This window comes from Saccopteryx bilineata, chromosome 6 (genome assembly GCF_036850765.1).
Source record: "Saccopteryx bilineata isolate mSacBil1 chromosome 6, mSacBil1_pri_phased_curated, whole genome shotgun sequence".
NCBI lineage: Eukaryota > Metazoa > Chordata > Mammalia > Chiroptera > Emballonuridae > Saccopteryx > Saccopteryx bilineata.
Genome location: NC_089495.1, coordinates 128,849,606 through 128,877,258, shown reverse-complemented (window position 1 = coordinate 128,877,258; position 27,653 = coordinate 128,849,606). Strand labels below are relative to the sequence as shown.

Below are 27,653 nucleotides of genomic sequence, written 5' to 3'. Positions count from 1 at the left end.
AAGCCCAGGATTTCAAAGAGGAAACCTCGGTCCTGGCTGGTTGGCTCAGCGGTAGAGCGTCGGCCTAGCGTGCGGAGGACCCGGGTTCGATTCCCGGCCAGGGCACACAGGAGAAGCGCCCATTTGCTTCTCCACCCCTCCGCCGCGCTTTCCTCTCTGTCTCTCTCTTCCCCTCCCGCAGCCAAGGCTCCATTGGAGCAAAGATGGCCCGGGCGCTGGGGATGGCTCCTTGGCCTCTGCCTCAGGCGCTAGAGTGGCTCTGGTCGCAACATGGCGACGCCCAGGATGGGCAGAGCGTTGCCCCTGGTGGGCGTGCCGGGTGGATCCCGGTCGGGCGCATGAGGGAGTCTGTCTGACTGTCTCTCCCCGTTTCCAGCTTCAGAAAAAAAAAAAAAAGAGGAAACCTCAGCATTCCAGGTACATGCTTTATCCACTGTGCCACCACAGGCCATAAGAATCTTTTTTTTCTTTTTGAAAGGCCAGGGCTTTTTTAACTTCATATCTACATTCCCCGCTCCCCACCCACCACCTGAATTTTGAAGCCCAGGTTGCTATTTACACATCGCCCAGGTTTATAACACTCACTTGTGTTGTAGCTACAATGACCGTAATTGCTGAGTAATAATTCACCATTTAAGGACTTAATGCTCACCACCAGTCCTTCTACCATCTGTGTCAGTGAGTTCTTTATTTTGCTGTCCTTTTAATTAGCTAGATTTTATTTTTTGTCATTTTTCAGGATGGGCTTATGAATATTTCCTGAACATTATCATGTTTGAAAATGTCTAGCCCATTGTCTTTATCTTTGAACGATATCTTGGCTGGGTTTAATATTCTTAGGTTGTATAAATTTTTTCCCTCAACACTTTGTAACTATTGTCCCACTACTCTCTGGCATTGGGTATATTGTGGTGAAGCCTGAGGTCAGCTGATTTTTCTCCCCTGTGTGGGTGATTTACCTTTTCTTCCTGAATTTCTGAGGAATTCTTTCTTTTTGCCTCATAGTCTGTCTCTGAACCAAATGATTGGTGTTAAACTTCTAGTATGCTCTATAATCTGAATTTGCATAATCCTTTTTTAGTTTTAGTGAAATTTATTTTAATGTCCTTAAAACATCTTCTGTTACATTTACTGGAGTTTCTACTTCAATGACATGAGTTGTATTAGTTTCCTATTGCTGATGGGCAACTTGCCACAAACTTGATGGCTGAACCAACATAATGTTATTTTCTTACAATTCTGGAGTCAGAAGTCAATATAGCCTCACTGCACTGATATCAAGGTGTAGGCAGAGCTGAGTTCCTTTCAGAGGCACTAGAGGTGTCTTTTTTCTTGCCTTTGCCCGCATTCCTTGGTTTATGGCACCTTCCTCCACCTTCAAAGCCAGCAATGGCCCATTGAGTCTGTCACTTCACATCACTTTGACACAGTCTCTGTCTCCATCTTCACTTTTCTTTTCCATTTTCACTTTTTTTTATTGTCACTTTTAAAAGCCCTTGTGATTACATGGAGCTCATTTTGATAATCCAGGATAATCTCTATTTTAAGGTCAGCTGATTAGCAAATTTCATTCCATCTGCAACTTTCATTCCCCTTTGCCACCTATCATATTCACAAATTTTGGGGATCAGGGCATGGATATCTTTGGTGGGGCATTATTCTGCCTGCTGCACCAATTATCCTTATGTTGGTTCATTTTTTAATTTGCCTTCTATATCCATTCACTTCTAATTGCTTTGATCTTTTTGTCTCTTCTGAATTTCTGTGTATTAGATATGCATATGTATGCATAATATTTAGCTTTATTAGGTTCTCACAAATATTTTCAAATTTACACTTTCAACAGCAAAGTACAGGAATTCTGGTTGCTCACTTCCCCACCAATACTTAGTACACTCTCTCTCTCTCCTGCATTCTGTCCATTTTGAAAAGTAAGTAGTTGAATTTGTATATCTCTGATGACTAATGAGATTGAACATCTTTTCATATGTTTCTTTGGATTTTTCCTTTTTTGTAAAATGTCCAAGTATTTTGTCCATTTTTTTCTATTAGGTTGAAATATTTTCAATGGGTAGTAGGAGTATTTTTAAAAAGATTTTATTTATGGATTTTAGAGAGAAAAGAGAGAGAGAAAGAGGGATGAGAAGCATCAACCCAGGGTTTTGAACTGGGAACCTCAGCATTCCAAGTCAAAGGTCAATGCTTTATCTATTGCACCACAGGCTAGTAGGAATGTTTTAAAAATATATTCTCATTATGAGTTCTTTGTCAGAAATAGGTATTGTGGATATCTACTCTGTGTTGCCTTTTTACTCCTTTATTAATATTTTTGGATGACCAGAAGCCTTCAATGTTAACATTATTCACATGACTGCTGTTTTATGTTTAGGACTTGGGTCCTGCGTAACAAGTCTCTGCCTGTTCCTGGATGATGAAGATGACTTCAAAAAACACTATAGTTTTACTTTTGACACTGATGGCTCTTTTTAGCTGAATGTTTCAGCTTGTGGTCAAGACACATTTTTTTCCAATTGAATATCCCATTTCCTGCACTACCATGTCACCTTGGTTGTGGCCCAGGGAACACACCACCTCACTCTGCCTTTGTGTCCTTGAGCAAGCTGTCTCCCTTCCCTGTGCAGGAGTAGCCTTTGCTGATGGGTCTGCCCTCGGCTGGCACACTGTGAAGCTGCATTGTCCCTGCGTCTTGCTCATGCTGAGGTAGCTCCACCTGATGGGCTGTTTGCTCAGACCCAGTCTGGTGAGGCCTGGTCTTTCCATCCCGGACCTACAGCTGGAGGGTAGGGGCCTAGATTCAGGCCCTGTCCTGCGACCTGGGCGCACTGGGAGGAGCAGGAGGGCACATTCTAATGCCCTTACTGAGGGACCCATTGCCCATTACCACAGTGACCCTTATACTTCTGGTCCTGTCTGGGTCCCTGCTGGCCCTGGAGCTTTGCTTCTGTTTCCTCTCTCCTCTCTGGAGAGCAGGTGGAGTCAAGGCCAGCTGGGTTGCCTGTCTGCTTATCCTGGGTCGCCTGCCTCCACTTGGCCCAGAGACTCGGCCAGTGCCCCTTTTTTGTCTCACTGCTGAGTTTCTACATTTTGCTCATTTTATTAATGATGGAAGAGGGGAGCAGATTAAACTGACAGTAAATACTACAATCTACAACCTCTTGCCTTCCAATTTTTCTATTTTCTATTTTCTCTCACTACCTTCTCCTGGCTGTTACTCCAGCTTCTTTTTCCAGCAGGAAAATCGTGTCTTTCTCCCTGTTTCATTTTTGCTAAGCACTGATAATAATACCTCCTACTAATTGAGAGTGTAGGAGAACCATCTCATGAGACAGGTTACATTATTAGGCCCAGTTAGAGTAACTCCCTCAAGCACACAGCATGTGTATAAGAGCAGAGTGGGTTGGGTTGGCTGACTCTGGGCCCTACTCTTGATCACACACCCTGTAGTCCCTCTGGTTCAGAAAAGGCTCAGAGAGGTGGCTTTCTTCCCACAAGAGTATAAAAATGCCTTTCCTAAAAATGACCCCGGTATCAGGGTTTTCTCCTTTCTCTTTGCCATTGATGAAACTCCACCAGGAAATGCAGGCACCCTCTCCACTGATCTGCCATGCTGCAGACTGTGGTGCGTTTATTGTTTTTACAACTATACTGTCCATTTCCCTCGGCAGCCACTTGAAAATTTGAAGCACGATTTTTCAAGTCATCACTTTCAAGTTTACCTGAGCATCATATTATATCTCATCCTTTTCTTTGCAGTGTAATTCCTTAAAAAAAAGATGGTCTTCTACTCTCTACCCCCCATAGTACTATGTGTGAATACACAATAGATTTTTTTTCTTTTTTTAGCAAGAGAGAGAGACAGTAAGGGAGAGAGATGAGAAGCATCAACTCATAGTTGTGTCACTTTAGTTGTTCGTTAATTACTTCTCTTATGTGACTTGACTGAGGAGCTCAAGTGGAGCTGTGACCCCTTGCTCAAGCCAGCAACTTTGGGCTTCAAGCAGCAACCTTTGGGCTCAAGCCAGTGACCATGGGATCACATTGATGATCCCATGATCAAGCCACTGACCTCACACTCAAGCCAGCAACCTCAGGGTTTTAAACCTGGGACCTCAGCATCCCAGGTTGATGCTCTATCCACTGTGTCACCACCGGTCAGGCTACACAGTAGTTGTTTTTTTATGCATTAGGTTTTTAAAAAATTAAGTCATATACACTTCTGTGTGTTTGAAAATATTAAAATTGTATTTGTATTAGATTTTTCTCTTTAAAAGCCTTTAATTTTTCTCTTTAAAAATCTATCTCCCCTCTATCCTGTGGGGTCTCTTTTCTGAAGTAGTGACCACCCCTTTAGTCTGACCCTTAACCCTTATAGCCCCCCAACCCAGGGCAAACCTGACTTCAGGTTACTGGGAGCCCAAGTCCCCCCCAGGCAGAGGGTCAGCTCTTGGGACTGGAAGTTCACCCATTGTACCCTGTGTCCCCCGTCACTGGCACTGGCACTCCAGTGGCAGCTGAGTGAAATGGCTGGGTAGGCACAGGCCAGTGGTTTTCCTATCTGCACTTGCTCACTCCTTGCCAGCCTGGGTCATTTGGGTGAAGAGAAGCACCGGAGCAGTTAGAGCACCCGGCACCAACAGGCCATGGGCCACTTCACATGAAGAGATTTTTTTGGAAACTTTGTTTGGAATTCTCTCCCTAGGTTTCTTCAGCTTACTTGGCTGCAAAGAATGAATTGTGTAGAAGCAAAAGTTGAAAAGAGCCACAGTGCCCAAGTGGCTTGGGCTTAGAAATATCAGAGATATAGCCCTGGCCAGATAGCTTGTAGAGCATCATCTGGAGGTGCAGAGGTTGCTGGTTCAATCCCCGGTCAGGGCACACACAGGAACAGATTGATGTTCCTGTCTCTCTTTCTCTCTTTCTCTCTAAAATCAATAAAATAAACTTTTTTTAAAAAAAAATCAGAGATTTAGATTTTATCAGATCCACAAACAAACCATGTCAAAGACAGTCCTGATGTGACAGCAGCTCCCAGTAACGAGTGGGTTTACCTTTTTCGGAGTGGGCTCCACTAAGCTTGCCCCTTTTTAGAAACCTGACTGAATTCCCACTGGACCCAGAGCGCCCTCATCCTCCTCCTGTCCAGGAGCAAAGGTGCTCATCCACCCACATGTTGTTGCAGGTGCTGTGGTGTCTCCAAAGCTGGTCCCACTGTCTGTTCCACACTGGCAAAGACACCACCAGCATTTCAGTCAGCTCTGGGCCCCTGCGTAGCCTGTGTGCCCTGCGTGCCCTGCATGCCCAAGACGCTGCCCTTTGGGTTTTTTTTTTTCTTTAAGTGAGAGAAGGGGAGATAGATTCTTGCATGTGCCCCAACCGGGATTCACCTGGCAACCCCTGTCTGGTTCTGTTGCTCAGACCAGCTGAGCTACTCTCAGCCCCCAGGGCTGACACTTGAACAAATCAAGCCATTGGCAGTGAGAGGGGAAGATAGAGAGAAGGCAGGAGATGGAGGGGAAGAGAAGCAGATGGTCACTTTTCTTGTGTGCCCTGACTGGGGATTGAACCTGGGACATCCACACACTGAGCCAACACTCTAGCCACTGAACAAACCAGTCAGGGCAATCCTGACATTTGGGTTTCTTGAGGTAGGGTACTGCCCCTTGATTTGTAAACACCTCTTCAGTTCCAGAGGTGCTGCTCATTCCATTTTATGAAACCAACATTTTTATCTTCCACGGTTGCTGTGCTCTAAATCACCTCCTACTGCCAGCAGCTCCTTTCTGGTCCCACTTGTGCCTGAAGTTTGACTATTTCTCCTGGTTCTGTTTTCTTCATCTTGTTGGAATGAGAACCGGAAAGCTGGGGGACAGGGATTGGTGCCCAGGGGGCCACAGGCAGACCAGCTGAGTTTAGACAGACACATTAGAGCAAAAGAGATTTTTAGTGACAGATTTTAGAGAAAACAATGCTATCCTTTCAAATACTTTACCCAGTAATATATAAACATAAATATATTTTATGCTTAAATATAATATACTTAATACCTATACACATACAAGTTATTTTGTTTTTATTTCTCTTTGATTAAAGGCAAGAACTTTTTGATGGGTTTATCAGTGAAGAAGCAGGTTATTTCCATGAAGCTACTTCTGTAGTTTTTGAGGTTTTTTCTAATTTTATTTACTGATCTTACTGAGAGAGGAAGGGAGAGAGAGAGAGAGAGATAGGGACATAGATCTGTTCCTGTATGTGCCCTGACTGCAGGTTAAACCAGCAGCCTCTGTGCTCCAGGATGATGCTCTAACCAACCAAGCCATCTGACCAGGCACCTTCTGTAGTTCTTTAGAGTTTTGTTTTTGTCACAGTGTGCTTTTTGTTTTGCAAACTCTAATTATAATCAACTACATTTCTGAGAATTTAGCCTTGTGGTGTGTTTTCATTACAGGGATTTTCTTTCCAGGTCTTTTATTTTTATTTTTTTTATATTTTACAGAGACAGCGAGAGAGTCAGAGAGAGGGATAGATAGGGACAGACAGGAACGGAGAGAGATGAGAAGCATCAATCATTAGTTTTTCATTGCGACACCTTAGTTGTTCATTGATTGCTTTCTCATACATGCCTTGACCGTGGGCCTTCAGCAGACTGAGTAACCCCTTGCTCGAGCCTGCGACCTTGGGTCCAAGCTGGTGAACTTTGCTCAAACCAGATGAGTCCGCACTCAAGCTGGGGACCTTGGGGTCTCGAACCTGGGTCCTCTGCATCCCAGTCCGATGCTCTATCCACTGTGCCACCACCTGGTCAGGCTCTTTCCAGGTATTTATCTCTTTTGAACCTGGAGTACAATTTACACAGTTTAGAATCCAGTATCCAGGCCCCATTGTGGTCAGGCAGTCCTGCAGACATGGGGCCTTTGTAGTGGCAAACTTACGTGGCATGTGTTCTGAGACTCTTCTGGGTAGTGAGAGTGAGAGACTGACCAGCTCCTGGAACCTGAGAGGAGATGGTCAGGGGCCCACCATCTTGCGGGCGGCTGTCCTGTGAGGAGGTATGTGGGGCTGTGTCACTGCCCAGCAGGTTCTGGCCCTAAGACTCTGTGCTTGGCTTCTTGATCTTTCTGTGAATGCCTGAGTTGCCTCCCTGAAACCTCTGCTAAGGGGTCTCTCACAGGAGACAGTTCCATAAAGCTGCTGGTAGACAACTATGCAGGTTGTCATAACTGATCCATGGTTTCTTCAGCTGACAATGAACTTCAGACTGCTTTGGGTTTATGTGTTATATGTTCCAACATCTTGCAGCTAATAATTAATAGATTATCCTCCCCCAAATATGACTCAGCTTACCTATTAATGGATTTGAATCAAATTGTGACTTGTATTTTGTTTGATTAAAACAAAAAAGCAAGTTTACGGAGACAGAATAAAAAATGCACATATTAAGCCTGACCTGTGGTGGCGCACTGGATAAAGCATTGCCCTGGAATGCTGAAGTAGCCAGTTCAAAACCTCAAGGCACATATGGGAGTTGATGCTTCCTGCTCCTCCCCTTCTCTCTCTCTCTCTCTCTCTCTCTGCCTCTCTTCTTTAAAATGAATAAATAAAAATAATTTTTTAAAAATACACATATTAAACTCTAGTTGACCATAATACATCAAGTTAAATGTTATTAATGGAAAAAATTAAATGATGAGTGTGAAGAATATGAAATTTTCTCTTAGATTAAGAGACTTGATTTGGGGGGGTGAACACACAATACAATGTATAGATGATGTATTATAGAATTGTACACCTGAAACCTATGTAATTTTATTAACTAATGTCACTCAAATAAATTCAATAAAAATGTGAAAAAAGAAAGAAAAAGAAAGACTTCACCTGGAAGTTAAATCTCCTGTTTAAAGTAGTGTGCATGTATGCCTGACCAGGCAGTGGCGCAGTGGATGGAGCGTTGGACTGGGATGCAGAGGACCCAGGTTCGAGACCCCAAGGTCGCCAGCTTGAGCGCAGGCTCATCTGGTTTGAGCAAAGCTCACCAGCTTGGACCCAAGGTTGCTGACTTGAGCAAGGGGTCACTTGCTCTGCTGTAGCCCCTTGGTCAAGGCACATATGAGAAAGCAATCAATGAACAACTAAGGTGCCGCAACGAAGAACTGATACTTCTCATCTCTCTCCCTTTCTGTCTGTCCCTATTTGTCCCTCTCTCTATCTCTGTCACAAACATAAAATAAAATAACAAAAATAAAGTAGCGTGCATGTTCCAGAAGGCAGACCACTGCTACACAATTGGGTTTAAATACCATGTTGGTCCAGATTGTGAGAGTGGTAAAACCAGCATCAGAGACCTGGGGACCTGCCCTTGGCCCTGAGCTTCCCTCTTTCCAGGCATTGGACAGGAGGGAGGTATGAGGCTAGGTGTTGAAATGGTCGTTGGATGGTGTATTCATTTCACAAACAGAAATTTACACTCACAGTTCTGGAGGCCAGAACCCTGAGGTTTAAGTGTCATGGGGCAGCACTCCCCCCAGAGTCTGCAGGGCAGGGTTCTTCCCTGAGTCCTCCAGATTTGGCGCTGCTGGCAATCTTTGGTGGTCTTTGGCTTATGTTGGCATCACTCCAATCTCTGCCTCCATCACCACCTGGCCTCCAAATGTCCCTGTTCTTGTCAGGACACCAGTCATTGGATTAGGGCCCAGTCTAGTTCAGCATGAACTCATCTTTACCTGATTACATCTGCAAAATCCCTATTTCCAAAAAAAGTCACATTCACAGGTTTGGGGAGACACCATTCAACCTAGTACAGATAGTGACACTCCCAAGATGGATGGCTTCCTTTTCATGAAGGAAGAGTTGTGGGGGGACCTAGGCATCTGGAATTCCTTGCCCTCAAAACAGTTCCCCATCCTGCTGGCTGCACCTTGTGGAGGCTGCCTCTGGGGACCAGCCCCAGAGGTGGGCTGCATGTACGGGTATTTCTCTGCTGGGTATCTCCATGGAACCCTGTGGATGACACCAGGCTTTTCCGGCTAAGTCACCCATGCTCGTGGTGAGGATCTGAGTGAGGTGGAAGAGGTAAATAACCTAGGAGGGGCCCAGGAATCTGCACTTAACTGCACAGCAACATTGTGTTGTTTGTCTCTTTCCCTAGTGTTTTTTCCTTTTTTTTTTTAATTTTTAATTAATTTTTTTAGGGAAAGAGAGAGAAACATCAGTTTGTTCTTCCACTTATTTATATATTCACTGGTTGACTCTTGTGTGTGCCACAACTAGGGATTGAACCTGCAACCTTGATGGATCTGGACAAAACTCTAACCAACTGAGCTGCCAGGCCAGGACTTTTCTTCTTCTTTTTAATCAGCTGTACTGACATGTTGTTCACGCAGTAAAAGCCATCCCTTTCTGAGTTTACCTTTGTATAACCACTATCACAATCAAGATGTAGAACAGCCCAGCAAACCAGAAACTCCCAGCCCTTTGGGGATTGCCAGCCCCCAGCCTGGCAGCCAGTGATGTATAATGTCCTGAAACAACAGCTATTTATTTATTTATGTGTGTGTGTGTGTGTGTGTGTGTGTGTGTGTGTGTGTGTGACAGAGACAGAGAGAGGAACAGCTAGGGATAGATAGGCAGGAAGGGAGACAGATGAGAAGAATCAATTCTTTGTCGCGGCATCTTAGTTGTTCATTGATTGCTTTCTCATATGTGCCTTGCCCGAGGGGCTACAGCAGAGCAAGTGACCCCTTGCTCAACCAGATGAGCCAGCGACCTTGGGCTCAAGCTGGTGAGCGTTGCTCAAACCAGATGAGTCAGCGCTCAAGCCGGCAACCTCAGGGTTTTGAACCTGGGTCTCCCATGTCCCAGTCCGGTGCTCTATCCATTGCACTACCCCCTGATCAGGTGAGATCACAGCTATTTAAAATAAGGTCCCTGGCATCTTTCAGGCTAAGGGAGAAAGTGGCAAGAGTCCAGGTGACTCCCAAAGCTCGGGGCCATTTGACCTAAACCATTTTCTGAAGCTCCACCAGGGGACCTGGTTTGCCATCAGGCTTTGGAAAAGCTGCTCAGACAAGTGTGGTGTGACCAGGAATGAGAGCCTCCTTGTGGTTCCAGTAGGTCCTTTCCTCCACCAACACATCCCACTGTCTGAGCTTCTGCTCCAGAAGTGATGGAAGCAGTGACCGAGTCAGCCAGGGCTGGGCACCATCCGAAGACACATGTACCTCAGTGTGTTGGCATATGGAGCACAGCAATGTGGCTAAAAATAAAATGGTTTCTTTTGCTAACCCAGGTGACTGAACAGACTGACAACCAAGTGGGCACAGTGGAGGCAGTGAAGACAGTGAAAAGGGAGCCCACAGTTCCCATGGGTCACCAGCCAGCCCCTGCCTGGAATGGGCTTTGCAGATCGGCTCATGACTGTGCAGAGGGTGCTGATAACACCAAAAGTCATGCACTTTAAAGTCACAAGTGCCACCCTTTTTGTTCATGGAGGACAGAGATGCTTTCCCAGCAGTGTGACCTGATGGGCCAGGCTATCTAGAGTAGGCGGGAGAGAGATGGGAGGACTTCTGGGCGGGAAGCCCCTCCTGGCCTGACTTGGCCAGGCCTTCTTTGTGGTGTGAGTCCAAGTGTTAACAGTATCCCAAGGTAAGGGGTGACTCTGAGACTCAGAAGGGCAGCCCTATGATTTGAAGGTGACCGGGACCCTTTGAAGGGTTGGGATTCTGGAAAAGGGATCTAAATGATGGTTAGGGAGGTTCATGGGGACTCTCCACTTACTTTTGGTGGAAGGTGCAAGGGTGCTATCTCACAGGTCAGTGAGGATCATTCTCACAGTGGGAATTCAGTGTTCCTGGATGAGGTAGCTCAGCACAGAACACTGACCAATGGATGAGGCCGTGTAACTATGTTCTGGCCCTTGCTGAGGATGGGATGGGAGAACTTAGCCCTCAAAATGGGGAGTGAGCACTTCAGAGCAGCTAAGAGGGCAGAGCTGTGTAGACAAGTTGGGATAGGCAGGCCACAAGGAGACAGTCACCAGGACCATCCTCCAATCTGGGGGCAACTGGGTCCCCCCACTTTGCTGTTTCAACAAGAAAAAACAGGAAGGAGAAACAAGCAGAGAAGACATTTTATTTTTCAAAAAGGAGATGGCAGAGTCTGCACAGGACAGAGTAACTGCTCCTAGTGTGCGGTGTCATGTGATGAGCATGCGTCCTATCCCTGTCCTGGGGGGACAAGCACTGGGCTCCGACTGTAGTGAGGCTCCCAGCCTTCTCTCCCCTCCAACCAAGTGGTCCTCCTATCTGAAAAGCCAGCAGAGTCAATTTCTGGGAAGGATATACATACATAATTTTTTTGAGATAAAATTCACATGATATAAAACTAACCTTTTTAAAGTGAACAATTTAGTGGCAGTTAGTACATTCAGAGTCTTATCAAACCCCCACACTCTCTAATGCCAGAACATGCTTCTCGCCCTGCCGCTGGGGATCACCAGTCTTCCATCTGATTTTTTTTTCTTGCGATAGAGACAGAGAGAGGGACAGATAGAGACACACAGACAGGAAGGGAGAGAGATGAGAAGCATCAATTCTCCATTGTGGCACCTTAGTTGTTCATTGATTGCTTTCTCGTATGTGCCTGGACTAGGGGCTACAGCAGAACAAGTGACCCCTTGCTCAAGCCAGCGACCTTGGGCTCAAGCCAGTGATCTTGGGCTTCAAGCCAGCGACTTTGGACTCAAGCTAGCAACCATGGGGTCATGTCTATTTGCCATGCTCAAGCCAGTGACCCTGTGCTCAAGCCGGATGAGCCCGTGCTCAAGCCGGATGAGCCCGTACTCAAGCCGGCAACCTCGGGGTTTCGAATCTGAGTCCTCCGTGTCCCAATCCAGTGCTCTATCCACTGCACCACCACCTGGTCAGGCCCATCGGATATTTAATGCAGCATAAAACACATTTCTCAAAAATCAGGTTCTCAAAGACAAGTATGTTTGTAAATGGTATTTAAACAATATGTACACCATAAGTGAATCCTCTTAGGTGATGGTGCATGCTGTGTCTGCAGCCTCACTAAAATAGAATTAAGCAGGTGCAGAGGAATTGAGATAGCTTACCTTTTTTTTTTTTTAATAAATTTTTATTAATGGTAATGGGATGACATTAATAAATCAGGGTACATATATTCAAAGAAAACATGTCTAGGTTATTTTGTCATTAAATTATGTTGCAAACCCCTCGCCCAAAGTCAGATTGTCCTCCGCCACCCTCTATCTAGTTCTCTGTGCCCCTCCCCCTCCCCCTAACTCTCTCCCTCCCTCCCTCCCATGTCCTCCCTCCCCCCACCCTTGGTAACCACCACACTCTTGTCCATGTCTCTTAGTCTCATTTTTATGTTCCACCAATGTATGGAATCATGTAGTTCTTGTTTTTTTCTGATTTACTTATTTCACTCCTTATAATGTTATCAAGATCCCACCATTTTGCTGTAAATGATCTGATGTCATCATTTCTTATGGCTGAGTAGTATTCCATAGTGTATATGTGCCACATCTTCTTTATCCAGTCTTCTATTGAAGGGCTTTTTGGTTGTTTCCATGTCTTGGCCACTGTGAACAGTGCTGCAATGAACATGGGGCTACATGTGTCTTCACGTATCAATGTTTCTGAGGTTTTGGGGTATATACCCAATAGAGGGATTACTGGGTCATAAGGTAGTTCTATTTGCAGTTTTTTGAGGAACCACCATACTTTCCTCCATAATGGTTGTACTACTTTACAGTCCCACCAACAGTGAATGAGGGTTCCTTTTTCTCCACAGCCTCTCCAACATTTGCTATTACCCGTCTTGTTGATAATAGCTAATCTAACAGGAGTGAGGTGGTATCTCATTGTAGTTTTAGAGATAGCTTACTAAATTATTTATTCTTCCCGTGGAGCTCTAAAGTGTGGTGACTGGCTCAGCAGTTGACATTTCCTTTTTTTAAAAAGAAAACTAAAATTTTACCTTTTCTTGTCCCTTATTCTGACTCACTCAAACATCTCAGCAGGCTTTTTTTCTGGAAGCTTTTGTATATTTTTAGTTTATTTCTGATGATCAGAGTTCTTGGTGAATGAGTTAAGGGCTCCAAATGTGGATTATACTTTTTGTTCCTAACACTGACACTGCTACTGTAAAAAATATTAGATCCTCATGAACCAAAATGAAACACGTAATAGAGAAGAGAAACAAGGAAAAGAGCAAACACACAAGTGGGAAATAACAAAAGAAAACATTGCAGCCCTGGCCAGATAGATCAGTTGGTTGGAGTGTCCTCCTGATTCATAAAAGTTGCCAGTTCAGTCCCTGGTTAGGGCACATACAAAAACAAATTGATGTTTCTCTCTCTCTCTCTCCCCCCCCCCTCACTCTCTCTCCTTCCTCTCTAAAATCAATAAATTTTAAAAATATAAAGAAAAGAGAAGAAAACATTGCAGTGAATAAAACAGGATGGCTTAATAAATAAGTTTATGAAAAAAAGAGTCTTCTCACAATGTGACTTTGAACCTGGCCAGGGCGGAACATAATTTGGGAGTTTCTCTGTGACATTGTATAGCTTTGTTTACAGGATTCATCTCATAGGACCCAAGGATGGAACTTTTGCTGAGCTGAGGCCACTGCTTGTGGTAGACACAAGACTGAGTAGTTGAGGCAAGTGTGTTCTGTCAAGTGGATGGGGAAACTGAGACACGAGAGAGAGTGAGGAAGTGACTGATTGTCAGGACTGGGATTTGATCCCAGGCATCACAGAACTTCTCTCCCTGTAGTGCCTTCACAGTCCTGTGGGCAACCTGTCAGTGGCCCCAGCTGAGTTTGCTCCATCTCTGGTCTTACTTTTCCTGCCTGGTAAGAACAATCTGCATATCCAATATGGGCGGTGGTTTTCAAGCTTTATCTGCCCCCTGCCCTACCTCTCCTGCCCTGCCCTGTCCCAGATTCTCAGTTACAGGGCTCAAGGGAGGTGCTGTTTCTAGGAGCAGGTGTATGGCTAAAGAGAGGGACATGGAAAAAGGTTGTGAGTCACCGCCCTAAAGGAAACTGACACTGTGGTGACTTCCCAGGCCCAAATCTTCCAAACCACTGCAGTTCCAGGAGAGCCCTGGGGTCCCTGGGGCCAGGGCCATCCACTGAGAGGCAGGTGGTTCAACATGTCTGTTCTGGGGAATGACCACCTGAAGAAGTCACTGAGTTCACTTTTGGTGATGATGGTTAATAATCATTACCTGTATTGTCATTTGGATTATCTTTTAAATACTTGGAGAAATTCTGGAATGTTGAAGTCACTGTACTTTGCTTTGGGAAGATGTTAAAATGCATCTTTTGCAAGATTCTTGTGTTAGACATTCTCTGTATCTTTCCCCAGTTATTATGCTTCATGAGTTTTCTATCAGGGTATTTCTAGTGCAAACAAAAAGATCAATTCCAAGTAGTGTAAGCAGAGAAGAGCTTATTGCCTCATGCATTTGACAGCTGGAGCCAGATCTAGTTTCAGGCATGGTGAGATCCAGGGGCCTAACATTCAGGATTCTCTATTGTTCTTTCTTCCCAAACCCGTTCTCTCCATGCCTACAAGAGGAAAAACCAGATTGTGTTCAAAGGATCAAGAATCAGTTTGACATCTGACTTCTCAGCAGGAACTCTGGAAGGCAGACCTTGATGGAACGATGCTGCACGATTCCGAAGGAAAACTATTTCCTGCCTCAATTGTGTGCCCATCCAAATTCAACAGAGAGTGAGAGCAGACTGAAGACATTTCAGACATGCAAAGTCTCAAAAACTATCTTCCATGCACCCTTCTAGGGAATCAAAAGAAGGAATAAACCAAGAGAGAGAGACGTGAGACCCAGGTGAGAAGGAGGGGCCTAGGATTGCTGAGCTCTCAGAGCAGAGGAAAGCAGGACGGACACTCCGCAAAGATGCCCTAGGAATGTTGGAAATGATGAGAGGAGACTTGGATAATTGGGGAGATTACAGGAATTAATGATAAATGCAAAGGAAACTAAGTAAATAAACAGGCACTTTTTAACTCCAGTAGAAACAAAAAATTATGTACGTACAATATTCCACAGGGTTTAACTGTGGATTACATTTACTTGGTCACATTGATGTAAAACTAAATGTCGATCTAGCTGAGATTGCAACATAATTATACTCTGTGTGTGTGTGTGTGTGTGTGTGTGTGAGTGAGAGAGAGAGAGAAGGGAGAGAGAGATAAAAGTAGGTGGTGTGTCAATGAAAGAGAACTACATTTTCACCTTCAGGGTGGGAAGTCAATTAATGCCTTAAAACTGAAAAGTTAGGAAGTAGGAATATAAGTATGTTATTTATAAATTTGTAGATATATAGTGAGAGAAATGATTTGAAAAAATTTAAATTGGGAATTTTCACACAAGGTGGGTGCAGATCAGGGTCTGCCTTTTTCTTACTGTCTCAGAATGTTTGACACTGGTAGCCATGCATACCCACAACTTTGATGAAAAGAAAAACCAAATATATTTTTAAAAACTCAGAGGGTGCTTAAAAAGACCACCAGAGATTAATTATTTTGTATTTATGAAAAGTTTTAAAAAATTGTTTGGACTTAAAAAAGAAGTACATGAGGACACTTTCTAAATCAAAGACGTCCACCCAGCATAGGACAAAAATGAAACTACTCTGCAGGCTGTGAAGAATGAGGGTCCCCTCTCACTGTCTGAAAACAGACATATCATGGCCAAACTCATCTTCAGATTCAAAAATAGATTCCCAAGTGTATTTGTTGCTTCATGTAGATGGAGGAAAATGTTCAGCATTCCATTGGGAAAACAATGTTTCCCAAAATAACCTTTTTTTTCTTTTCCAAGTGATAGGAGGTGAGATAAAAGAGACTCTTGCATGCACCCCGACAGGAATCCACCGGATGAGCCAATGATCTGCCCATCTGGGCCATGCTTGCAACCAAGTTATTTTTATTGCCTGAGGCAGAGGCTCCATGGTGCCATCCTCAGTGCAGAGGACTGATGTGCTTGAACCAATCGAGCCATGGCTGCGGGAGGAGAAGGGGGGGAGGGGTAAGGGTGGGAATCAGATGGTCTCTTCTCCTGTGTGCCCTGACCGGGAACCAAACAAAATAACTTTTAAGTTGCTAGAAGATATATATTTAAAGGTAATTTACTAAATACAAAGTTAATGTTCTGTTTATTATATATATATATATATTTTTTATGTATTCTATGCAGTCATATATTCAATTTATCGTGTGTACATATGTCTCTCTATACATGCCCCAGGGCTGACCACAAGAAAAGCAAGGACATCTGTACTTGAATTACCTTCTGGAGTGTTGTGGGATTTTAAAGGACTGTGAGAAAGTCCTTGGTAATCAGCTCTCCAAAGAGAAATTTCAGAGGGCCTGAAACTACTGGCCTAAATTTTCTGCAAAATCTATGCTCTGCCCTAAAAACTTAGGTGACTGCCCTAGAATGTGAACTAAATCTGTTGTTACTCTGCCAAGCAAATTGTCTAGTCCTCAGCCTGCCTTAAAGACAGGAGACTTTGGACATGACATAGTTTCCTGTGGCTTGGGGGGGGGGGGTGAAGATTAGTCCAGCATTCTAGATCTTTCAGGGGAGCATGAGTCAAATACTTGAAAATGACAGTTTTTAGTGTTGCACTTTATTTTTTATTATTTTTTGTTTGTTTTTTGGTGACAGAGACAGAGAGAGGGACAGATAAGGACAGACAGGAAAGGAGAGAGATGAGAAGTATCAATTCTTTATTGCAGCCTCTTAGTTGTAGCTTGACTGGGGGCTCCAGTAGAGCGAGTGACCCCTTGCTCAAGCCAGCAACCTTGGGCTCAAGCTGGTGAACCTTGCTCAAATCAGATGAGCCCGTGCTCAAGCTGGCAACCTCAGGGTCTCGAACCTGGGTCTTCCAGGTCCCAGTCCAACGCTCTATCCACTGGGCAACCACGTGGTCAGACTTAGTGTTGCACTTTAAAAGAGCCTTTCACCAATGGCAAGATTTTCTCTAGGGTTAGACACTCCTCAATGACCTTTCTCTCCTTTTCCCCATCTGTCTCTCGTCAGCACTTTTTTTCTAGATTTATAATTCCTAACTCAGCTTTACTTGTGCAAACATTTGAAGTCAGATCACATCCCAGAGTGTCTTCAAGGCTGGGTGGGCTTTTCAGGGTGTGAGTGCTTTGACAGACACTCTTGCTAGTCTATCAGTGAAACAACTCCAGTACCACAGTACCTCATGATGCCATGTTACTGAGAAGTTGGGTCCTTGTGATCATGACCTGTGTTGCATCTGTTTCAGAAGCGGATTCTCCTTTCTTGCTTTCTTTAGTCACTCAATAAAAAACATTTCTAAAAAGATTTTATTTACTGAATTTTAGAGAGAGAAGACACAGAAAAAAGAGGGTGGGAGGAGTGGAAAGCATCAACTCATAGTTGATTCCCATGTATGTAACTTGATCGGGCAAGCCCAGGGCTTTGAACCAGCAACTTCAGCATTCCAGGTCGAATGTTTTACACTCTCTTTCAGTGACTCTTTTCTCCCTTTGTTGCCCACTGAATGTGTGTTCTTATCCACCAACCCGGAAACTTGCTCTGTGAACACAGGAGGGGTTTCTCAAAAAAGCAGAAAATTGGTTTCTGGTTGAATGGGGAGGAATATTCTCCCGATCTTAGAGAAGAAATGCATGCTAATTGAAGGAAACTTGAAAATACCGAAAGGTTAGTGTGCTTCCCCTCCCAGGAGCATGCCTGCACCTTTCCCTTCCCTCTCTTCTTCCCTCTCAGGCATGCATCTCCTAAACACTAAGGATCTGCACTTGACTTGCAACCAGGGGATCATTGGGCAGGCAGCTCCTTGTCCTGGGCAAACCGCCTGAACTTGTCTCCAAGGCCCCCCTTTTTCTCTGACTTCTCAATGAGCCAGAGCAGCCCTGTCTAGGCTCTCCTGTTGCTTCTTCTACCCTAAGCCCTTCCTTGTCTCACTGTCCCCAACTTTAGTAAATGTACTCTCAAAATAAAAATAAAATAGAGAAAGAATTTTAAAACTAACCAGATTCTGCAACCCAGAGATTTTTATGAACAACTTGGTTCTGGTCCTCAGCTTGCCCTCTATGCACATATACACACGTTTGTCTTTGCACAGTTGATATAATGTTTCATGTCTAACTTTACATTCTGTGTATTTTTACTTTTTATTCTTAGTGTGATAATTGTGGGGAAGCTATCTCAGTGTTTAAGCTACTTATGTTGGAGCAGTCCTTGGGCAGCCGAAGAGGGTTAGCAGTGAAAAAGGCCTGAGATGGGGCTGCCTGAAGGCTGCAGAGCAGTTCATGGGGCTGAAGCCAAGTTCGAGCCCCATCTCCTGTTGGTCAGCCCTCAAGTAGGGCCAGCACTAGGCTGGAGGTGGCTGGCTTTGAGAGAGGAAAGGAGGGTGCTGGCAAGTGCATATTTGACAGGGGGGACTGAGTGGTCTGGAGGGACCCATAAGCAGAGTCTGGCCCAGCAGCCTGGTAAATCGTCAGTCTGCATGTGAGAAGTCCTTTTTCCCCTAGAGTGAGAATTTATTTTCCCACACCCTTTTAATGGAGAATTACTGTGGAAATACTTGGCAGCCAGCCCATATTAAAGCCACTTGACTCTCTTTCACAGGCATCGACTACAAGACCACCACCATCCTGCTGGACGGGCGGCGGGTAAAGCTGCAGCTCTGGTGAGTGAGGGGTCCTGCTGCACCCCTGAACAGGTGCGGCCCTCAGAGCCCAGCCTGGCCCCGTGCTCCACCGAAGGAGGATGTGATCCTGTTGTCTGGGCCCTGAAGCCTTAGCCCTGGTCCAGGAGAGGGGAACCCTGGGTCTTTGTGGGCCCCATCTGGCCAGAACTCATGACCTCATTGAAGCCTGCCTCCTGCCTCAGTCTCCCAAGCACCAGATGGGGCCAACTTCCTGTGAGGCTAGACTCCAAGTGGCTCAGAGTGGAGAGTGGGAGGGAACAGGAGGCCAAGATGTTCCCCTCCCGCAGCTCTGAACTGGGTCTCTTTCTTGGTCCCACATTGGGCAGCCTTGGCTCTGAGATTCTGATCACACCCCCTACCCCTCTAGCTCCAGAGGTAGGAGACTAGGGGTTTCCTGCTATGACCAATCCCTGGGTGGCCCCTACCCTGTGCAGCTTTCCTGACCACTGTCACCAATCTCTGTCATTCCCTCTCCTGTGCTACCTGTGTGTCTGTGTTCCCACTCTTGACCAGGCTGACCACTCCCCAAGCAACAGGTACCTGCAAGAGTCAGGAGGCCCTTCTACTGTCCCCTAGCCTACCCCTTCCCAACAGCATCAGAGAAGCCTTTCTCCAGATGTCCCCTCAGTGCCCCTGTCCCTTCCCCATACCTGGCTTCGGGCCTGCTCACCCTGGGACATTTGGGGTTGTGGTCATCTCTCCACCCACCCCAGCACCTGTGTCCTCTTCAATTCTCCAACTCCTGCCTACTGTCTCACCTCCTCCTGCAGGGTCCCTGCTTATTCTCACATCTCCGTTCCTCTTCTCCCTCCCTCAGGACCAGCTGAAGGCCTCATTCTCAGCCCAAAACTTTCCAGGACTCAGAAGGCCACATGTAACTGCTGCTCCGATTTTTCTCCGAAATGTCTACCACCCCCTGTCCCACCCCCTGGACTTTCAGCTCCCGATTCTGTTTCTTGTCTGGGTGGCTCATCTTGGTAAATGCCTCCATGTTCTCCAGTGGCTCTGACCAAACCCTGGAGTCATCCTGGGCATCCACATGGGGCCTCCTCCTGGGCAGTGCCTAGAACAGAGTCTGGCACAGAAGCACAAGTGAATTATCCACACATTCTGGCCAACACAGGAATGCTCCCATTTCACAAGTCCTGTGTCCCCAGTGCTAAGCTGGACATGTCTCTCAGGGTCACTCTCCTTGCCCACAGACTTTCTAGTGACTTCCACCAATGGGCAAGGCCTGAGCTCTTGAGGTTCAGTCTGGGCTGATGTGGGATTCTGATCGATTGACTTCTCTACACTAGAGGTGCTTCTCCTAGCCTCTGGCCCATCCTGAGCCCCAGGCCCTGCTCTCCTGAGTCTGGGGGGTAGGTCACCCATAGGTGGCGAGGATAAAACAGCAAAGCTGTGCTGGTCTCACTGCTCAGGACACACCTGGCATTCAGGGAAGGCCCACAGGCCCACTGGGACATCTTGTCCCTAGGGGTCTCTTGGGACTTGCAGATGTGTGTCAGTTTTGCCTTTAGAAGAAATGTCAGTCCAGAGGCACAGGGGTGCCATTGTTCTTTGTCGTGATTTATGTTTCTTGGAGCTCCATTCTATCCCGGGCGCTGTCACCCCTGAGTCAGTTCTTCATATTGATAAACTCAGGGGTGTGTCTACAGGGCTGACTTTATGTGATTTACTCAGAGTTAATGGAAGTTGAGGGATCCCGCCAGATTTTCTGGCCCATCTCCCACCACTTAGACTCACATCCCTTATGACACAGCTTTATCTCCAAATTCCACAAAATTTTAGAAACTTAGTTTTATTTAAATGTCAGAATTATGATGTTGAAACCCATCACTATTTTTTTCTAGCTTGACTTACAAAATGACAATTAGAAAAGAGAATGAGCCCAGAAGGACATCCCAATGTCCAGATCATTCTGGGGGACAATGTGACCATTTTGTAGAGGTCTTGGACTTTTAGTCTATGGCCACCAACTAACAATTGTCCCAAGTTCAGTAACCTCATTGTCAGGAAGAAGCAGTGATGTCTTACCTGTCTCCAACACCTTTTTCTTCCAGGGACACATCTGGGCAGGGGAGATTTTGTACCATATTCCGTTCCTACTCGCGGGGCGCACAGGTAACATCCCCTGAGAATGGAGATCACACTGACATTTGGGATGCTTTTTAATGGACACATAGAAGAAGAGATGATAAAGTACTATGTATAAATTGATGCCAGAGTCTAAAAGTGTGCTGCAGAGTGTTTGGTGGCTCATGAGCCTTTGTCAGCATCAGGGCTATATAAGTACGTATGTGTGTGTACAGGCATTTCCATGTGTGCTGCATTTGTACACATGTGTGAATGCATGTGAGCTGTGTATAATGCATGCATGTTTGTGCACACATATTGTTCTGTGCATGTGTGTTCATGCACATGTGTGAGGGCCATATATATATGCATGCATATATGGGTACCGCAACCTGTGTTCATACACATGTGTACACATGTGTTTTTGTGTTTATACTTACACATGCATAGAGCTGTATGTTTCTGTATGTGTATGTACCCTTGCTCGTGTAAATGCCTCTGTGTGCATGTCTTTGTGTGCATGTGTAGGCCCATCTGTGTTCATGATCCTGCATGTGCACCTGAGCACAGGTGTATGGGCTTGGCTCCTCCTGAGCTGCTGACCCCTGCTGTCCCCTCAAGTTCTGTATTCCTGAAGCAGTTCATGGATGTGAGGAGCTGAGTTCTAGTCCCCAGCTCACCTTGACATTTGAGGGTTTATCAATGAGTTTATGCAATAATGGAAATAATCACATAACTGCTATATTTGTAGATAAATGAAAACAAATTTTGTATTAGAATAAGTACGATGGTTATTTAGCTGGTTGTGAGTCTGTTACCCAGTAGCCCTCATGCCGGCTGCACAGCCCAGACCTGCGCCTATGTCCGCTGTGAGATCAGCCTGGTGCCTCTCTCCAGGGTGTAATCCTGGTCTATGACATTGCAAACCGCTGGTCCTTTGATGGCATCGACCGCTGGATTAAGGAGATCGATGAGGTATGCCTTGGTATGCTAAAGCTCCCTCTGTGTGGGCTCATGAGGTGTTGGGGTAAGGCCTGGGCCTGTGGACCAAGGCACGAGGCTTCAGCAACAAGAAGGATGTTTCACCTCCCAGCACACGATTGGGTCCTGATACAGAGACCAAGCCTAAGAGTCTAGGCCCTACATGTGGTCAGGTGGGTTGATGAATGGTGACCAGGTTGCTGCCAGCAGGCACCCTGACCAGCTCAACTGCCAATGGGGCATGGAGTGGCTGGGACGAAACCCACTGTATTTGTTTCCTGCCACTGCTATAACAAATTACTTTAAAACAGGTAGCTTAAAGCAACAAATTTATTTTCTCACATTTTGGAGGCCAGAAGTCCAAAATCAAAGATGTTGGCAGGGGTACACTCTCTTCTAAAGTTTCAGGGGAAGATCCTTCCTGTCTCTTTCAGCTTCTGGTGGCTGGTGACAGTCCTTGGTGCTCCTTGGCATGTAGACACATCACTATCTCTGCCTCTGTGGACACTTGGGACACTTGGCCTTCCCTGTGTCCTCTCCTCTTATAAGGACACCAGTGATTGGATTTAGTACTCACCTCAATGATCTCATCTTAACTAATTACAACTTTAAAGATTCCATTTCCAAATGAGGACACATTCTGAAGCTTTGGGCTGGTTAAATTTTGGGGGCACACCACCCACCCCAGCACACCCATGTGCCAACAACAAAAGGTCACACAAGTAACCCATTTTCCTTGTGTTTCTTTCTCCCTTTAGCATGCTCCCGGAGTTCCTAAAATCTTGGTGGGAAACCGACTGCATCTAGCCTTCAAGCGGCAGGTCCCCACAGAGCAGGCCCAGGCCTATGCAGAGCGCCTGGGTGTGACCTTCTTTGAGGTCAGCCCCCTCTGCAATTTCAACATCACCGAGTCTTTCACAGAGCTTGCCAGGATTGTGCTACTGCGACATGGGATGGACCGGCTCTGGAGGCCAAGCAAGGGTAGGTGCTGAGGTTGTCCCGCAGCCCGAGACATTGGTTAGCCTCCCACGACCTGCCTCAGGCTGCTGTATCCATTCTCAAGGAGTAAATGTGTTGATTTAGAAGAAAGTCATGATTCAGCTTTGTCATGGCTCATGAGAGACTTCTGAAATCTGGATGCAGGCAGAGATGAAGGCATTTATGATACGATTGCCTCAGGTGTCCATGATGAGAAGGGGTCAGTGCCTGAGCAGGACATTGGGCCTATAAAGACAGACCCCCGAGGGCTGTGCTGGTGAGGCACTCAGGCTTCCATGCGATCTTCATACCAATGGTTTTAGGAAGAGCTTATCACATTAGGAATGACTCACCTTCCACTTTGTTCACAGAGAGAAACTTGAGAAATAAGTGTATAGGGTATTTTTAATAGAATATGACTTCCAGTTGTAATATAATATCCAAATTCTTCAGTGTTATGTGTTAAAAAATGTGCAGAAACCTATTGTGGCACAGTGTGGCTGCCACTGTTTCCCTCTGAGTAACTTGTCAGCATATTACTTTTAAAAGTCAAAGTTAGCCCTGGCCAGAGAGCTCGGCTGGTTAGAGCTTTGTCCTGAAGCACAGAGGTTGCCAGTTCGATCCCTGGTCAGAGCACATATAGGAACAGGCCAATGTTCCTGTCTCTCTTTCCCTTCCTCTCTCACTAAAATCAATACATAAAATAAATTTAAAAGTCAAAGTCGCCTGACCAGGTGGTGGCGCAGTGGATAGAGCGTCAGACTGGGATGCAGAAGGACCCAGGTTCGAGACCCCGAGGTCGCCAGCTTGAGTGCGGGCTCATCTGGCTTGAGCAAAGAGCTCACCAGCTTGGACCCAAGGCCCCTGGCTCCAGCAGGGGGTTACTCGGTCTGCTGAAGGCCCACGGTCAAGGCACATGTGAGAAAGCAATCAATGAACAACTAAGAAGTCGCAATGCGCAACGAGAAACTGATGATTGATGCTTCTCATCTCTCTCCGTTCCTGTCTGTCTGTCCCTGTCTATCTCTGCCTCTGTAAAAAAAAAAAAAAAAAAAAAAAAAAGTCAAAGTCAATGTTAATGTCAATCCTGACCAGGTGGTGGTGCAGTGGATAGAGCATTGGACTGGGATGCAGAGGACCCAGGTTCAAAACCCAAGGTCGCTGGCTTGAGTGTGGGTTCATCTGGTTTGAGCACAGCTCACCAGCTTGAACCCAGGGTTGCTGGCTTGAGCAAGGGGTCACTCGCTCTGCTGTAGCCCCCCCCTCCGTCAAGGCACATTTGAGAAAGCAGTCAATGAACAACTAAGGTGCCACAACAAAGAATTGATGCTTTTCATCTCTCTTGCTTCCTGTCTGTCCCTATATCTGTCTCTCTGTCTCTGTCTCTGTCTCTCACACACACACACACAATTTTTTTAAATTAAAATTCAAAGACAGGCCTGACTGGTGGTGGCACACAGTGGATAGAGCATCAACCAGGGACACTGAGGTCCCAGGTTTGAAACCCTGAGGTCTCTGGCTTGAGCCCAGAGGTTGCTGGGTTTGAGCAAGAGGTCACTAAGTTGGCTGGAGTTCCCCTGCACTTTCTCCCCTATCAAAGCAGTATGAGAAGCAATCAATGAACAACTAAAGTGCCACAACTAAAAGAGATAAAAGTTGATGTTTCTTATCTCTCTTCTTCTCTCTCTCTTTCTCTCTCTCTCAAAAAAAATAAAAAAGACAAAGACAAAATCTGTATTCATTGAATTGGCAGTACAGTGTTGATTGAGCAAAATATGTTTTTCTAAGTCAGGGACCTCCCTCACCCTGCCACTTCCATTTGGACAGGATTGTTCTCTGCTATGGAATGTTAAGCACCACCCCTGGCCCCCCGCCTCCAGTAGTGAAAACCACAATGTCTCTAGACACTGACAAATGTTCCAGGGAGTAAAAATCGCCCCAGTTGAGAAACACTTTCTGATGGAACCATTTGTGGGGACTTTTTTTTTTTTTAATTTATTTTTTACAGAGACAGAGAGTGAGTCAGAGAGAGGGATAGATAGAGACAGACATACAGGAATGGAGAGAGATGAGAGAAGAGGCATCAATCATTAGTTTTTCATTGCGCGTTGCAACACCTTAGTTGTTCATTGATTGCTTTCTCATATGTGCCTTGACCGCAGGCCTTCAGCAGACCGAGTAACCCCTTGCTGGAGCCAGCGACCTTGGGTTCAAGCTAGTGGGCTTTTTGCTCAAACCAGATGAGCCCTCACTCAAGCTGGCGATCTCGGGGCCTCGAACCTGGGTCCTTTGCATCCCAGTCCGAAGCTCTATCCACTGCACCACCGCCTGGTTAGGTTGGGGACTCTTGATTTTTTAAAACTAGCTAAACCCCCTGCCTGACTAGGCGGTGGCGCAGTGGGATAGAGCGTCGGACTGGGATGTGGAGGACCCAGGTTAGAGACCCTGAGGTTGCCAGCTTGAACACAGGCTCATCTAGTTTGAGCAAGGCTCACCAGCTTGAGCTCAAGGTTGCTGGCTTGAGCAAGGGGTCACTTGGTCTGCTGTAGCCCCCCCCCCCCCCCCGTCAAGGCACATATGAGAAATCAATCAATAAACTACTAAGGTGCCGCAATGAAGAATTGATGTTTCTCATCTCTCTCTTTTCCTGTCTGTCTGTCCCTATCTGTCCCTCTCTCTGACTCTGTCTCTGCCACAAAAAAACAAACAAAACAAAAACTAGCCAAACTCCTGAGGTCATGTTTCTTCTCTTTGGGTTCCTGGGTGGTGTTGTAACCACAGAGGGATGAAGTTTAATTTCTGCCCCGTTCTGCAGAAGGTCCCCAGGAGTCCCTCCCATCTGGGTGAGGAACTTGACTCATGCAATGAATGATGTATGCAAAACAGAAATTACAGCATTTGCTTTCAAGTGTATTCTAGAACACATCTTTATAAAGCCAATAATATGCATTATTGATGTCAGCTATACAGTTGAGACAGAGATCACTTTTGAAATGTGTCTCCTGTAGCCCTTGGTCTCTAACCCCCAACCACGGTCATGTGAGTCCTGAGGTGACCTCCTGGGACACCATCTCTCCCTCTGACCTATAGAGAGAGATGGTGGGCTCTTAGGTTTGGGGGCAAACTGAATCTAAGGTGATAAAAGCAAATAGTCCTCTCCAACTCCTGCTCCAGGCTGCACGTGGGTGTGTGGGGAGGTTGGCCCTTGTCCATCTTCCCCAGAGTCCCAGGAAAGGTGGAAAGACAGGCAGGCAGGCTGCCCTGTGGTTGGCCGCATCAAGGACAGCAGAAACTAAGCATAGTTTTCTTCTCTCTCCCAAGTACTGAGCCTGCAGGACCTGTGCTGCCGAGCAGTGGTGTCCTGCACACCTGTGCACCTGGTGGACAAGCTACCGCTTCCCATGGCCTTGAGAAGCCATCTCAAGTCGTTCTCCATGGCTAATGGCCTGAACGCCAGGATGATGCACGGCCGCTCCTACTCTGTCACTGCCAGCAATGTCCACAAGAGGAACAGCCTTCGCAAAGGCAAGGCCACTCGGCTGCCCCAGAGTCCACCCAAGCACTGCACGAGAAACAGTTGTAAAGTCTCCTAAGTAAGGTTTGTGAAAGGCATGTGCTGGATGATCTAGACTTTGAGCCATCACATGGGAGCTGGGAGGCCACTCTAGATCTGAAAAAACACCAGCCAAGCCCTCATGGTGACCAAGCTCTTCAAGCAATGAAAACCCATTCCGTGGTCTGACTTTGATGTTTCTACGTGGATGTGCATGAAACTCTAGTGTTAAACGTGTATCATAAAGGGGAATTGCTACTCTGCTCCCCTCTTGATAACATGAAGTTTTTGAATGTTACTTTTACCATGATTGCGGTGCAACTTTTTCCTTAAAAGAACTGCTTTTATGTGAATAGTGATATGCGTGTGCTGAGTCTAAATCCAGGGAACTCTAAAGCAATGACGGGTAAATTAGAGTTGACATTAGGAGAAGGGCCTTTTTGTAAACGACCTTTTTAAATGTCAAAGCACTAATTTATGAACACTGCAGATGCATTCAGAATTGTGCATGGCAGCTATGTCTAGCTTCTGTACAAAATGGGTTTGATAAAGTTTTTGCTATGTTATTTACTACATTTTGGGATTAATAAGTGATTTATATTTTTCTGTAAACCTACATTTTTTTTGTATAAAATGTTCCACCAGTTATGAAGCTAAGAAAAAAAATGCCAAAGATACCTCTAGTTATGCCGAACCAAGCCCAAGCAGCTACAACAGAGCCAGGTTGGCAAGGGCAACATCAGAGAGTGTTCTAGGCAGGAACAGTCAGGCATTGTCACGGAAGGAAGGAAGCTTTGCTCAACAATGGAATGTATGCTTGATTTTTGGTGGAGTAGTTGGCTGGCTCTTTCTGATATTGTGTTTTTTACATCCTTTACTTCATTTGCTTCATTGCCTATTGGAAGCACCACAAGGTAGTGCTAGTACACGGCGTTGGCAACAAGGCTCAGTTCCTGCGCTGTCATCTATTGAAAAAGATATCTTTTCTTGAAAAGAAATGTTGAGGCAGAAAGTGGGGATTACGGTTGACCCTTGAACAATGTTGGGTTTCAGGGCACCAACCTCCTGTGGAGTTGAAAATCCACATATAACCACAGTTGGCCCTCTGCACAGACAGGTCCCAACCACAGAGTTGACCCTTGAACAACACAGTTTGACCTGCATGGGTCCATTGGAAAACAGCGTGTGATCTGTGCAGTTCAAGCCTGCATTGTTGAAGGGCCACCTTTTACTAAGGAGCACAAGTCTAGTAAAATACTGAGAATTGCTCTTCAAT

The 27,653-nt window shown here is 45.8% G+C and overlaps 1 protein-coding gene across 1 annotated transcript in view; it reads left to right on the top strand.

Moving 5' to 3' along the window:
• RAB40B (RAB40B, member RAS oncogene family) overlaps positions 1 to 26,952 on the top strand; it is a 33,665-nt gene extending 6,713 nt beyond the window's left edge. Inside the window, exons 2-6 of the mRNA XM_066235345.1 lie at positions 18,708 to 18,768; positions 20,853 to 20,913; positions 21,763 to 21,840; positions 22,605 to 22,827; positions 26,146 to 26,952. Of these exons, the coding sequence (XP_066091442.1) occupies positions 18,708 to 18,768; positions 20,853 to 20,913; positions 21,763 to 21,840; positions 22,605 to 22,827; positions 26,146 to 26,417 (695 nt within the window). The 3' untranslated portion in view covers positions 26,418 to 26,952. The remainder of the gene's footprint in view (positions 1 to 18,707; positions 18,769 to 20,852; positions 20,914 to 21,762; positions 21,841 to 22,604; positions 22,828 to 26,145) is intronic.
• Positions 26,953 to 27,653: the final 701 nt, after the last annotated feature.